At 38.5% G+C, this 14,581-nt stretch overlaps 1 protein-coding gene across 8 annotated transcripts in view; it reads right to left on the bottom strand.

Moving 5' to 3' along the window:
- Positions 1 to 30: 30 nt before the first annotated feature.
- The window catches only part of gramd1bb (GRAM domain containing 1Bb), a 101,486-nt gene continuing 86,935 nt past the window's right edge, over positions 31 to 14,581 (bottom strand). For 6 of the 8 annotated variants that reach the window (XM_084123830.1, XM_084123831.1, XM_084123832.1 and 3 more), the window contains 10 exons: positions 14,360 to 14,552; positions 13,359 to 13,505; positions 11,224 to 11,342; positions 10,968 to 11,110; positions 9,937 to 10,040; positions 8,535 to 8,729; positions 8,353 to 8,443; positions 7,706 to 7,813; positions 3,007 to 3,130; positions 31 to 2,927 (listed from right to left, as the gene is read on the bottom strand). In XM_084123830.1, coding sequence (XP_083979956.1) covers positions 2,838 to 2,927; positions 3,007 to 3,130; positions 7,706 to 7,813; positions 8,353 to 8,443; positions 8,535 to 8,729; positions 9,937 to 10,040; positions 10,968 to 11,110; positions 11,224 to 11,342; positions 13,359 to 13,505; positions 14,360 to 14,552 — 1,314 coding nt within the window. In that variant the 3' untranslated portion in view covers positions 31 to 2,837. The remainder of the gene's footprint in view (positions 2,928 to 3,006; positions 3,131 to 7,705; positions 7,814 to 8,352; positions 8,444 to 8,534; positions 8,730 to 9,936; positions 10,041 to 10,967; positions 11,111 to 11,223; positions 11,343 to 13,358; positions 13,506 to 14,359; positions 14,553 to 14,581) is intronic. The other 2 variants (XM_084123836.1, XM_084123837.1) reach the window with 1 other exon arrangement.

Below are 14,581 nucleotides of genomic sequence, written 5' to 3'. Positions count from 1 at the left end.
AAAGGGGCATTCAGAATAAAACTCGCAAGGTATTTTCCCAGTGTTGTTTTATTATTATTATTTGCACTCTGTCTACTTCACATAGATCAGAGAGCCACTGAATCAGAGCTTCTATTAGACAAAAGTTGTTGGAAGAATGGAAAACTGTGCACAGCACAGTTCTGCTTCCTATATCAGTGAACACTGCACGTATTGTCATATACATACAGTGCGTATGGAAACATGTACAAACCAGCCTGGTCTAGAGATAAAAATAGATCTAAAAAGAAAAGGAAAATAAAATAAAAATACAGCAAGTCATTGCTACAGCAGTTAAGTTATGGGATGCCATAGATGGACATCTACAGAAATCAATCAGAACACTTTCATGAAAATAAAACAGTTGATTTGTAAGACAGTTTGTTGCCTGGACACAGTTGTCATGTCATTCAAGAAACTACAGCAACGGTACAGTGGAAATGACATCAGTGGAACGGGTCTAATGCACCGAGTATGATATGAAAATTCTAAATATAATTTAGGACAATCTTTCTTTAGCCTAAATACTTCATCACAAATGCTCAATGTAATTTCAGTCTCTAATAGTGACAACACATTTTTCAGTTGCAAAATGCGAACTCAAATCTTTGGTCAGATACATCATGAGAAGTCGCTGCATACGAGCAAAGAGATCAGGCTGAAAGTTAATCGTCATGTTTTTGCTCTGGTGGAGTCAGTAATGGAGTTTACTCTTGGAGCTTTTAGCAGAAGTGAACGGGTGCTTCATAAAGAATGTCACATATTAGGCATTCACACACACTTACACATACAGTACAGTGAACATGATTGTGACAGTCATTCATTTGATTTTCACTCAGTTCCAAAATCATGAGCAAACAAACGATTCATCTTTTCTCTAAAAACGCATAGTAAAAAAAAAAGAGAAATCAGAACACACACCCAACAACCTATACAGATGCACTCTAATGCCAAAATAAAAGCTCTTAAGATTCATAACTGAGAGAAGATTTTAACAGTGAATAAACCAGAAGGAGAAACTGTCCAAACTGTAATGATCTCAAACTGCAACAAACGTACGCTCTGGAATAAGACGCCGGCTTCAAACACTGCACAGAGCAACACTAAAGATGCACAGCAAACACTCGATCAGATTCCAAAGCGCTGGACTGTGGAGAACATGATTCACATGACATTACTGCTAATGCTTTTCTGGGAAAACAAAACCAGATCTTACATTCATTCATCAATACAATACCATGTAGCTGAAATATTATCATATGTCCCACCGGCAATGTGCCAGCAAACATATATTTACTGTATATCAGGCTTTCTGTCCCACAACGCCTTGACGTAAAGTGCCACATCTCTACATGCCGTCTCACATGAGAATTAAAATTTTTGTCTGCATAAAAAGGGAATTGTTGCATTTCATATTGTATATAAATAAATTCTACCATCTATAAATACTATATTTGGTTTAGGCCAGAGCACTTGTGCTCTATAAAAATATCATAACTACCTCCCCATAACTTTTCTTTTATTTGACTGATTTAGAATGACAAAATATGGGCTACGGCGGGCTAAATTAAAAACTGAGTCTAGTGTCGTTTCCCGCAGAGCTTCCTGGTCCAGACTCTCACCTCACAGCAGGGAATATGGTGGTTTGGGGCTTTCTGAAGCCGGGCGGATGTGTAAACAGACGCCCAGTGGATTGAGCTGCTGGGCAAGAACAAGGCAGTCTGGCTTCATGTGCCGGGAGGAAGTGGAATGATTTCAAACGTCACACAAACACACTTACATTCACCAAAATAGACACCGATCGAATCACGATACACGTCTCAAACGTGCTTGTGCGTGTTGCTGAAGAAAACACGGTTTAATAATTATAAACGCTTTCCGTCTAGAGCTTTGATAAGTGTCCTATGTACATAAGTGAACAATAAATATCTGCAATGACCTCTACATATATTGAAATATATATTAAATCTTGAATAAAGTATATATTTCAAACATATTCATATATTTTTTCCTACATCTTCAAATAAATCAGGAGATATCACAGTTTAGTAATCAAAAACTAACAACGTTTTATCCATCTTCCCGTCTGCGGTGTCCCTTTTCACAGTCTTTCTCTGGTGCAAATACACATTAGCATAATGGTTAACGCTTCACAGAAATGGAAGGTCTCCGTTTTTAGCACAAATGGCCCTTTTTTGCAGAAACTAAGCAGTGAATGAAACCTTCCAGCACAGGATTATCAAGGAAACCAGCCCTGATATTATAGTACGAGTGAACTAGATTTCATAATGCTCAGTGATCTCGTTCATCACAGCTCTCACTAATGGAAAAGGGACAGGGCAGCTGTGGCGTTACTGGTCAAAATCAAGCTAAAAAGATCATTTTCCTCATTCTTGGTACCAATGAACCAATAAAAACACTTCAAAAGAAAGGAGGGCTAAAAATAAAAAGCATGCTCTTCATTTTCCTGACACCCTTCCTCATGTCCATTCCGTTCCTCTGACAGGAGTGTACAGTAACATCCTCAGAAAGAGAACCTGAAAGAAAGCTGGAACAGTGATGGGTCCGCTCGGACCGTAACCGTCCCACAATTCCACGGGACAGATACGGCCCCACTTCCCGTGGGTTGACTTGGATCCACTTGGATCGCCCGATGGCAGCGTCTGGTCCATCTCTTCTTCTTCTGGTCTCTATCAAGTGTCTCTTTTGGTTGGTATGCATAGTCAGACACGCACAGATGGGCCCTTTGTTTTTTGCCTTTTGCTCTTATACGTGGCTCTACATTGCACAGCGCTCCCTGGTGGCCTGGAGGGTGACTGTCAGTGATATCGACTCCTCTTCTCGTCCGAGTCCGAGTTGTAATCTCGCAGTCCCACACCTTTCTGTAGGTTCAGTAAGGAATCCTTCATCTGTGTGGAGACACGTATGCATACTATTATAATAATCACGTTCAATAAAATCACTTCAGCGTGTATGCAGACATATTACCTGATCCAATAACAGTACTGAAGATTTGATGATCTCTCTCCATTTCTGCAGCTCAGCATCATGATACCTCTGCTGGGACTCCAGGAGCTGTGCCCATTCCATCTGTGTCTGCGGCAGTTTACTGCTAAAACACAAGATACACACACACGGTGACAAAAACACCACGGGCCCTATTTTAACGATCTGAAACACAAGTATCAAGCGCGAAACGCAAGTAACTTTGTGGGCGGGTCTCGGGCGCTGTTGCTATTATACCGACGGGATAAATGACTCTTGCACCCGACGCAAATCTAAAATGGGTTGGTCTGAGGTAGCTTCATTACTCATAGGTGTGGTTTGGGCGTAACGTGAAATAAACCAATCAGAGCGACATCTCACATTCCCTTTAAGAGCAGGCGCGCTTGTTCCATGGCGGATTGCTATTATAACGGCGGATTTGCCGATCACGCCAGGAGCGGTTCACAGCCGAGGAGACCGACGTTCTCGTCAGGGCCGTAAAACACAGAGAAGTGACATTGGGGATGGAGAAACCCACCCAAATTAGCTTCGGTTAACCCTCTGAGGTCGACAAACGCGCGGCGCGTTTTGCTGGATTTTTTTCACATAGCAGCAACATAAACTTAAAAAAATCCGTAATTTGTGGTCATATAAATAAAATAAATACATGATTATAAACTATAGAGGGTCTTCTTTTTTTGTGTACACTCACATTAACATCAAAATCTTGTTTTTATTTTTAAATAAATAAAATAAACAGGGTGCGCTTTCAGCTCACTCTGTCTCCGCAAAAATCTTTCTGAAACAAGTCTGGAAAATGAACTGAAACTCAGCTAATACTTATCACACAACCATGAAACATGCGTCTAAAGAAAGCTTTAAATTTCTACTTTTAAATAAAACAATTCACATTCAAAACAAATATTCTCCTGCAATGTAATCTGTATGAAACTAAAGAGAAGTACAGTTTCTCCCGTCTCATCTAATTATCTGTAATGAGTTCACACCCACTCGCAGAGCGCGCTATTCATAAGATAATGTGCTGAGGTGATCTATGAAAAATAAGGTAAACGCCCCCTGAAATGCCTTCAAACCAGCAAGTTTCATTCATTCACTTTCCTGCGCTGTTGGAAGATGACACGAGTTCAAATTTTCCTCAGAAGAAGAGCAGGACTCTGACGACGAACGTTTGTATTTTGAGCGACGAACGTTGAGCGACTTGATCCAGCCGTGGATAATATTTCGGGTGAGTAAGTCTTTTAAAATTTACTTGCATTAGTTGACACGTGTTCGCATTTATGAGGAAAAAACAATATTACGTGACAGTTCTCCATTATGGACGCGAGCGCTCTGAAAGCAGCACTAAAAGACTTTCAAACTTTCACAGAGACCTCAAAACAGAAAGCACAAATCCTTTCTTTAAAACGAATTTCGTTTTGTATTAATTGTATCTTAATTTTAATATTATTTTCATTAACAAATTTCCTGGATTTAATACATAAAAAGTAAATATAGGCTAGCAATCACAACATAAGGTGCTTGAACTGGAGATCATCATGAACCAGACCATAGCCTACTCGCCTCACAGGTCTAAAAAATGTGAAATATATTTACAGAAAGCTGGTTCTAAACAAAACCATCCAAAACAAAAAACTATGTAGCCTAATAAATGTGCATTTCTCCGGTGCGTTCACTAGCCTACTGCTGAAGATCGCGAGTCAATAGCCTATCGTCAACTTCATCTTTGCCAGAAGTTAATAAACAATTAAAATGTCTTATTGCAATATTTTACATATTCATAATCATTATTTTTGCTGGATCTTTGAGGCAGCTTTTTAGGTTTATGGCATTTTGGAAAAGAGCTCTTCACGTACAAACACCGTTTCACCAAGGCACAGCGGCCCTTCAGCACATAAGAACAAAAAGAGAAAAAGCACGGACTTACTAATTACGAAACTTTAATGTGGTTGAACAGGTGAAACAGTCACAAATTCCTCTGCAACTCAAACCTTCTCAGTACGAGTTATGAAGGAAGAGAACAGCATTACAGTTTTCAGCGCGTCCTCCTCTGATTGCTGTGTTCTGACTGAAAAAGTGCGTGCAGGAGCACATGCGCAAAACGTAGGTTTGTAAAATGTCCTTTTTTTGAAAATGACATATGATAAAATAAAAATAATTCATATATCATTTTACAAAACGGTTTTGCGCATGTGCTTCTGCGCGCACTATTTCGAATTTACGTATGCGTTTTTGACGACACAGGACCATGGGCTGGGCCACTCGGAGGTTGCTTCCGGGAATAGGCTACTGCCCTACAGTATTAAAAATCGCATATAATTTATAACATATTATTGTTTATAAGGTTATAGTGTGCGTTATTTGTTTTCTCTTTAACTTCTTTCAGCTCTTTTCATGTTTGGGGGGTCGGATTGTACAAATTACTTTTGTTTATCGCTCACAATTGCTTTGTTTATAACAGACTGATTATTTTTTTATTTTGCTCACATTTGATTTGCTTAGAGCAAATTTAGAACATTATGTTCCTCCACATAGAGGAATTACAATAAAACAGATTGAAAAAAAAAACCTCCTCTACTTCTTTGTTCAGGCTGCGATGGGCCATTAGTCATTGGGGGGGTGTCTATGTCACACCCCTGGTCTGAATCTCATTAATATTTATAGGCCATTACCACTCCCATGCATAAACCTCTTCTGACAAAAAAACTGTTTTACAACGTTTAAATCAATGTATTGTTTTATGAGAACGATTAGGCAGGATGATTTTCACATCATTTTGATCAACTCTAGGCGACAACATCCATTAGTCAAAAGTCTTGTGGACACATATTTACTATATGTTTTGTGGTCTTATTTCAGCAACTTTCATTTTTATTTTTTCAAATAACCACGCATAAACATTATTCTCTTAAAAACACAAAGATTTACAAGCATGTTGATCAGATATGATGGTAGCCCTGTTTGTGCTTTATAGAGTGAATTTACACCTTTGCCATTAACATGTTTATAAATAACTGAAAAAACAACAAATGTCAGAGCATGTCAGAACACCTCCAGGGCCCAGAAAACCCCTCAGACTCCAGAGGGTTAAACAGGCGTATAATAATGTGGGTAAATGTGTAAGCTAGATTTATGCCTATTTTTTCACATCTTCATGGACACAACAATGATTTCCCTCGTGTGTTAATATTGTTCCTTGTAATAATGTAGCCTATGATTTGCAAAAATGAAAACTGCTGCGTCTGTGTGTAGATGAGAGAAGCAAAGTGTATGCGCGTTGTGCACACGCTACATTATGGCCAAGCATGTGCCCTCAAAATAGCATCTGAATAACATGCGCACTGACTTTAGACTAGGTTTCTCCTGGTCTGTGGCGGAATTGTTTTCTGAAACTGCAAAATAGCACCAGGGAACGTTTGCGCCGGAACACGCCTCCTCTTTTAGCTGAACCGCCCCCGGGAGCGCAAGTTCACTCCCTAGTTTACCGACGTGCGTCTGTGGAGGGAAAAGCCCACTGTGCGTCGGGCGCAAAATAGGAATGAGACATGCGTCGGTGTACAAAGTCAATTACGCTGGGTGCAAGATAGGGCCCCACAACTCAGTGATCTTCATGGGTCTGTTGAGTGAGTTTAAAGGGATAGTTCACCCAAAAATGAAAATTAGCCCATGATTTACTCACTCTGAAGCCATCCTAGGTGTATATGACATTCTTCTTTCAGAATCTGAGTTATATTAAAAAATTTCTTCTGAAGTGAAGCGATTGTTTTCGTGTAAGAAAAATATCCATATTTAAAACTTTATCGACTAAAATAACTAGCTTCCGGCAGACGGCCGTACGCAAGTCGACTTGCGCCAAAAGAGTAACACTTGAACTTGACGCACAACGTCTGCACTCTACATTAAACTAAAGAACATTATGACAATTTTTTTTGTTGAACAGTTGTGTTGAACATGCACTACCATTCACAATTTTGGGGCCAGTGTGATTTTTTTAAAGCAATGAATTAAATTCAGTTCAGTTTCACTTTTTTGTTGGAATTTTTTCCAAAAATTGTCTTGCATCCCACAGCGTTTACCGTCTCACATCAATACCACTTAATACATAAACATTACATAAATATGTAAATACATGACTGGCTGCTATTATTAAGCATTGTTGAATTTAATTGAGTGACAGTAAAGACATTTATCATGTTACAACAGATTCTTATTTAAAATAAATGCTGTTCTTTAGAACTTTCTATTCATCAAAGAACCTTGGAAAAAAAATCTATCCACAAAAATATGAAGCAGCAAAAACTGTTTTCAACATTGATAACAATAAGAAATTATTCTTGAACAGCAAATCAGAATATTATAATGATTTCTGAAGGATCATGTGACACTGAAGACTGGAGTAAAATTCAGCTTTGCATCAGTCAGGAATAAATTACATGTTAAAATATATTCAAATAGAAAACAGTTAGTTTAAATTGTATTAATATTTGACAGTATTACTGTATTTTTATCAAATAATTTCGTAATCACAACACACTTTCAAAAACATTAAAAATAATTACTGACTCTAAACTTTTGAATTGTAGTGTAGAAAATTGCTAATTGAAAAATAATGACTTTGCTGATACAAAGCTCAATCAGAGTGAAGCAGTTTTGGTGTGTGTGTGTGTGTGTGTGTGTGTTGTACCTCTCATGTAGACGTAAGCCCTGCCAGCTGGTGAGGCTCTGTGCAGAATACTCCAGCATCCAGAGTTTATAGAACAGCATCAGATTCAGAAACACCAGTAGCACCAGACTGCAGACAGACAACAAACAACTGAGCACTCCTTCAAGAAGACCATGGACACACTCAGTGAGGAAAAAAAAAGACAAACGCTGGTCTTGTGATGGTAGAGTGGGGGAAGTCGAGGAAGTCTATGAAACGTGCCACATACGGCAATACATTTTTGCTGCATTCAATTCAAAGTCAAACGTGAGATATTCCTACTATTGTCCACAGAAACAAAATGGTAATGTTGTTAAATTGTCCATTTCTTTCTATGTTCTAAATTCTAAATTCTGACTTGTTGCGTTGAATTGAGCGCAGCATAAAACTGATAGAGGGGAACCAAGAAAATGGACTAGAATGACAGTATGTGATTTTTTTAATAGAATGGATAAATATTTGACAACAGTAAGGGAATGTACCTTATACAGATCCTAAGGCCAACCACAAGAGGCAAAACCAAAAAATAAGAAAAGAAACAAGTTTCACCAAGTCAGATTTATAAAAACAAACATAAAAATGAATAAACTCATGTCAGTACTAGTATAAGCAAAATTAGCACTACTTACACAAAGCTGATGATGAGTAATGGTTTCGAGAGGTTGCTGAAAATCCCGGCCCCTGGCGTGTGCTCAGGAATGTGTCTTGTCTGAGTGGAACCTGTGGGCGGAGCACATGCAAATGCAAATGTCATATAATTTAAACCTAAAATATGTAGTGTTTGTGAATATTTGGACGTGCATGAGCTCACCTGCCACGTGTTTGATGCGGTGGATGACCTCCTCATCTGTTGGTGTGGTAACAGGGCTGAGAGTCTCATCTAGATGGGCTGTGCGGAGGTGAGCGAGACCCCTTTTTCTCCGCCTCAGGGTGGAGTTCTTCACTGCTTTAGGAGACAGTCTGTGGCTTTCCATTACAGCGTCCTCCATCTTTGCTAACTCCAGCTCTGACAAATCAACAGCACTTATTTACTGGTACTGATTTATTTTGGTATTAATTATTTATTTTTAGTCGTGATAAACCACCATTAAAAAGTAGGACTTGATATTGTTGTGGGTGGAGTTCAATTTTGTTATGGGTGGAGCTTAATTTTGTTGTGGGTGGTGCTCAATATTGCTGTGGGTGGAGCTAAATGTTGCTGTGGGTGGAGCTAAATGTTGCTGTGGGTGGCGCTCAATGTTGTTGAGGGTGGAGCTAAATGTTGCTGTGGGTGGTGCTCAATGTTGTTGAGGGTGGAGCTTAACTTTGTTGTGGGTGGTGCTCAATGTTGTTGAGGGTGGAGCTTAACTTTGTTGTGGGTGGAGCTTAATTTTGTTGTGGGTGGTGCTCAATATTGCTGTGGGTGGAGCTAAATGTTGCTGTGGGTGGCCCTCAATATTGCTGTGGGTGGAGCTAAATGTTGCTGTGGGTGGAGCTCAATGTTGTTGAGGGTGGAGCTTAACTTTGTTGTGGGTGGTGCTCAATGTTGTTGAGGGTGGAGCTTAACTTTGTTGTGGGTGGTGCTCAATGTTGTTGAGGGTGGTGCTCAATATTGCTGTGGGTGGAGCTAAATGTTGCTGTGGGTGGAGCTCAATGTTGTTGAGGGTGGAGCTTAATGTTGTTGTGGGTGGTGCTCAATATTGCTGTGGGTGGTGCTTACAATTGTGCTTGTGGCTTGATATTGTAGTGGATTGGACTTGATGTTGTGGGCAAAGTTTAATTTTGTCATAGCTGGAGCTCAATTTTGTTGAGGGTGAGACTCTATATTGTGGGTGGAGCTCAATGTTGTGCATTGGGGCTTGATATTGTTTATTCTTTTAAAAGAAATTAATACTTTTATTAAGCAAGGACACATTAAAATGATCAAACGTGACCATATTTATAATGTTAGGAAAGATTTTTATTTCAAATAAATACTGTTCTTTTAAACATTTCCACAAATATATGAAGCAGCACAGCTGTTTTAACATCGATAATAATAAGAAATGCTGTAGAAGGAGCTCAAGTTTGTAATGGGTTGAGCTAAATATTGTGTATGGGACTTGGTATTGTTGCGTGTGAAGTTCTATTGTTGTAGGTGGAGCTCAAGAAGGTTGTGGTTAGGGCTAAAGACAGTTGTAAGCGGAGCTCATTATGGCTGTAGGTGGTTCATAATGGGTGAAATCGAGTCTTACCAAGGCTTTTAAAGTTCTCATCTAGCCCACTCCAGAAGTTCTTCTCAATGAAGCCCTTCACCAGCCCCCACGGCTGCTTCCTGTACCTCAGTTCTGTAGAAACCCTGAAGACAGATAAAGCACATTATTGTCAACACACACCTGTAGTAGTGATTTTATAATCCCCATGGAGAAAATTTTGTTTCAGTAAGTTTCAACATGCATTCATACAGAAAATAAACAATGTAAATAAAGTTGGGGACATTAAATTGAAATTTATTTTAATATTCAACAATAATAATAATAAAAACTAAATTAATAACTGTTTTACAACAAAAATGAAACATCACTGAACTTACTTAAGCTGGACTGTGACACTATTTTCTTCTGAAAACAAACTTTGTTGCATTATTTTCCTGTTATCTCTGTAAAGCTGCTTTGAAACAATCTGTATTGTAAAAAGCGCTATATAAATAAATGACTTGACTTAATCTTACGCACTTCTCTATCTCTGTGTCTGATTCAAAGCGGACAGAATGTTAGATCTAACGAGCCGTAACTGATGAAAATAACCCTTCCGGTCAAATATTGCGCCGCAAACAACAATAACAGCTTTAAGTTGTAAATGCTGTCAAAAGACCGTGGTATAAGTGGGATAATCTACGGCTAGCTGTGCATTAAGTAATGGATAATGTACATCCAGCTGGTTGTTATCTCAGAATAAACCCAGACAGGGTGATCAGGACTTGATCAGGTCTTTCATCAGCCTGAAGGGGTTTATTCTGAGATAACAACTGGCTGGATGTACATTATCCCGCTTATTAAACGACTACTTGCCACAAGTAAAAAATTAGACACGAAATATTGATCTAAGACTAAATATTTTATTAGCTCTTTACACAAGTTTACTGCCTGTGGCAAGAAGGATCCTTCTTTTCTTTTTTTTAAACACTGGCATCCTAAATCTCCGAGCCGAAGGTAATAGCGAAGGTAACTTCCTGCTTCTCTCTGTTTGACTTTGGCCATAAAACCACCATCCTGTTCATCCGTACCTCAGCCGACACTTGTTCTTGGCCACACGTGTTAGCATGTAGCGGTTTAGGGTGTAAAAGTAGTCATGGTACGGCACGTCATGAGTGATGACTTCCGCATCAATGATGTAGCACTCACTCTCCTGGCTGGCCTTATACAGGGTCTAATTCAGAGACAAGTTGCATTTCAAACATATTCAACAAAACACACAAATTGCTAAAACAAACAATCCAAAGACAGAACCGAGGAGAAGTGCGGTCCAGATGAACGTCTCACCTGAGTCTCAGTGACGGTGGCTGTTTTAGGAGCCAGTGGGTTGGTCAGGGAGATTGTGTACATGATATCTCTCGTCTGATTTCCCGTATCCTCCTTCTTCCAAGGGTGATACACCACATCTATGAATGGATGTGTGAACATTTAACGTAGAACCAATACAAGCATTTCAGAAGCAGGGTTATTTTAGTTACCTAAAATATATATAAAAAAACTAATAAAAAAAAATTATTTCGCTATTATGCTTTTTCAACTTTAGTTAGTGTGTAATGTTGCTTTTTGAGCATAAAAATATCTCAAAGTTCACTCCAAGGGGAGATATTCTCTTTAACAGAAAACACTTTAAGAACTAGGCCTGTCGCGATAGTCAATAAATCAATTAATCGCACGATAAAAAAAAATGAGCTCGATAATTTTTCCAGCCGCGATAATTCCATTTGCATGCTTGTTTGTTTTCCTCGTCTCTCTCTCTCTCTCTCTCTACCAAAGAGACTGGATGACCACTCTCAGTTCCTTAGTGAACTCTCTTGTCAGTTGCATGGTCTTTTTGGGGAGGCGGCGCTTGTCAGTCACATGGTCTTTGTATGGGAAAGCGCCGGCGGGACTGCTTGCGGTGACTGCTGGTGCCGGGGGAGACAAAAGACGCTAGTTGTGAGTTGGAGGAAAAAAAAAAGAAAAAGATGGAATTGGTTTCAAAGCCAAACGCGACAGCGAGCTCGATCTCATGAAAATGAGTATCTATACCACGAATGTTATTTCTCGTGCCATTTATACGCCAAAAATTGTTTTTGCGTGCATATGATATGATACGCACTTTATGGCGTGTAATACGCACGCACTCCTCACCCCTAATCCTAACCTAGTATTTTCAGTGCGTAGCATATACACGCAATAAAGTGCGTCTCCGTCTTCCCGACAGTAAATTACACAATCACTCGGGCGTTTAGTCGACAAAATAACAGGAGCACAGTGCAAAATGCTGTGGTATCCTGTTGAGGCTTTTTTTTATTTGTTTACAAAGGTCCTGACCGGCAGTTTTGCCTGTTATGGAATGTATCACTATTTATGTCTGAGCCTAATGTTTAATATTTTTTGAAGTGCAATTTTGTTTACATCCATTTTATTTATTGTTTTTGGTATTTAAGTGAATTTTTTTGTTAACAGACACTGAGAGTCCATTGCTTTTATTGTTTTTGGTTGTTTTGTTAATTTTTTGTGGATATTTAAAATGTTTTTCCGTTTTCAATGTTTAATATTCTTAAGAAATAAAAGTTTATAGATCTTTGAAAAGGTGTACCTGCATTATTATGCCATTATCATTATATTAGATGAAAATGGTCTCGAACGACAATATTATCGTTTATCGCAATAATTTCTTGGACAATTTATCGTCCAGCAAAATTTGTTATCGTGACAGGCCTATTAAGAACTGCAACAAACGCACTGTTTTTGACAACAGTGCACTTCTTCCAGATTTGGTGTCATAATGTCACTCATTTAAATGATCCCTGGTGATTCCCTGGTTGAGCTGCACTAGAGAAGAGATAGAAGGTCCTTCTGGATCACTTTCTGAAACACCAATATGCTATTATTATGGAAAAGATTGATCCTAGACCAGCTTTTCCCACTAAAAGCAGCAGTCAGTGGTTTGACTGAGAAAATCCCAAACCTGTTTTCATTGCTTATTTTTATTCATAAATGGATTTTTGTTGATTTCATGAAACTGGCTGACAATAAATGGCATTTAACTAATCATAATTGTCAAATTATTTTTTATCCCATGCAGGCCTTTTGTAAAATGATGTAATTTGAGAGTAGGCATTGAGGTCCACTCACTGGCCTCACCACTGACAAAAACTATAATAGTGTCTCAATGATACTAATATAACACTGATCAGAATTATTCTAGACGTGTAGATAAGTATTGAAACAGGAAATAAATAATTAATTAAATAAAATAATTTCATCTCAAACTCAAATATTTAATTATTTGGTAAGCCAAGTAATAATCAGGATAATATACAGTGAGCCGGACTTTATTGATGAATAAACCTCCTCATGGTCTTGATCGCTCTATCAGAGTTTATTCTGGATCATCTATCAGTTCAGTGAGATGAGATGTTTACGAGGGTTCTGACCTGTGAATCTCCTTTGGTCCATAAAGTCTGTCATGAACTGGGACTCCGTGAAGAGGATGCCGTACAGCTTATCAACACTGAATTTATACACCTCGTTAATGTAGTGACGGCCATTCAGATCCTCGTGGAACGCTTGCACCTCATCTCCTGAACACAAACACATAAAGATGAACTGTACTGCACTGCTCAAGTATTGCCATCAAATTATGTGTAGAGTCTCTGTTCGCAATTCAAATGACATTTCCAGAGTAAGACAGAATATGTATTTATGACTTCTGAATATGTATCTACATGTATTAATTAAATGATAAAATGAATAAAAATTTCCAACATTTTTATGTTGCTTCCAAACTGTGGAAACATTTTGATATTTAATTTGAAAATGTGAAAGAGTGCATTTTATATTGTAATGTTTATATTTTAAACATTTTTACATACAATATAATATATAGCATATCCATTTGTCCATTATTTGAAAAAGAGCTTTATTGTATATATATAACATATTCACCCTCTATTCAAATATTATAAATATATTTTTAAAGATTTTGTAAGCACACTGTGTAGTTGTAAGCACATTGCTTGAAGTCAATTATTTGATGAAACATGCCAAATTGTGCAGGTATCATTTATGACTGTCATACAAAGTTTATGTCATGCAAAAACCAGAGAGAGCCAACAAAATACTAATAACAGATTATTTGATTAGAAACAATCAGTTTCTAATCAAATAGTAGCAGGCCCTGGTATTTCTGATTTCAGCTATTGACTGTATGTCGCAATAACTGTGTGTCCGTGAGATGACAAACCTTACATTTTAATTTATTCACTTATTTATATATTACTTATTTATTAACACTTTCACTCAAAGTGACTTACAAAAGAGGAACAGATCAAGCGATTCATCTTAAGGAGGCAGTAACTCAAGAAGTGCTAGCAATATAGTTTCACACATCGTTCAAGCTAGAACAGGGAGGAATGTAAGAAACATTTTTTCCAACCTTCATCATGCGTCTCTGAGGAATCACTGAGATCAGTGGGTATATCCTCGTTGTCGTTGAAGTCGAGTGAAGGTGAAGGCACGGGGCCCAGAGGACTCGACGGTTCGCTGTTCCTCTCCTCCGCCAGCAGAGGGAGTGTCAGCAGATCTCCATCAGCAAGGCAGTCCGTGTACTCCTCAGCTGCAATGTCAAACTGAAACCAGCAGAGGGCACACTTTAACC

This window comes from Abramis brama (assembly GCF_963993115.1).
Source record: "Abramis brama genome assembly, chromosome: 9".
NCBI lineage: Eukaryota > Metazoa > Chordata > Actinopteri > Cypriniformes > Leuciscidae > Abramis > Abramis brama.
This window is presented reverse-complemented; position numbering and strand designations above follow the sequence as displayed.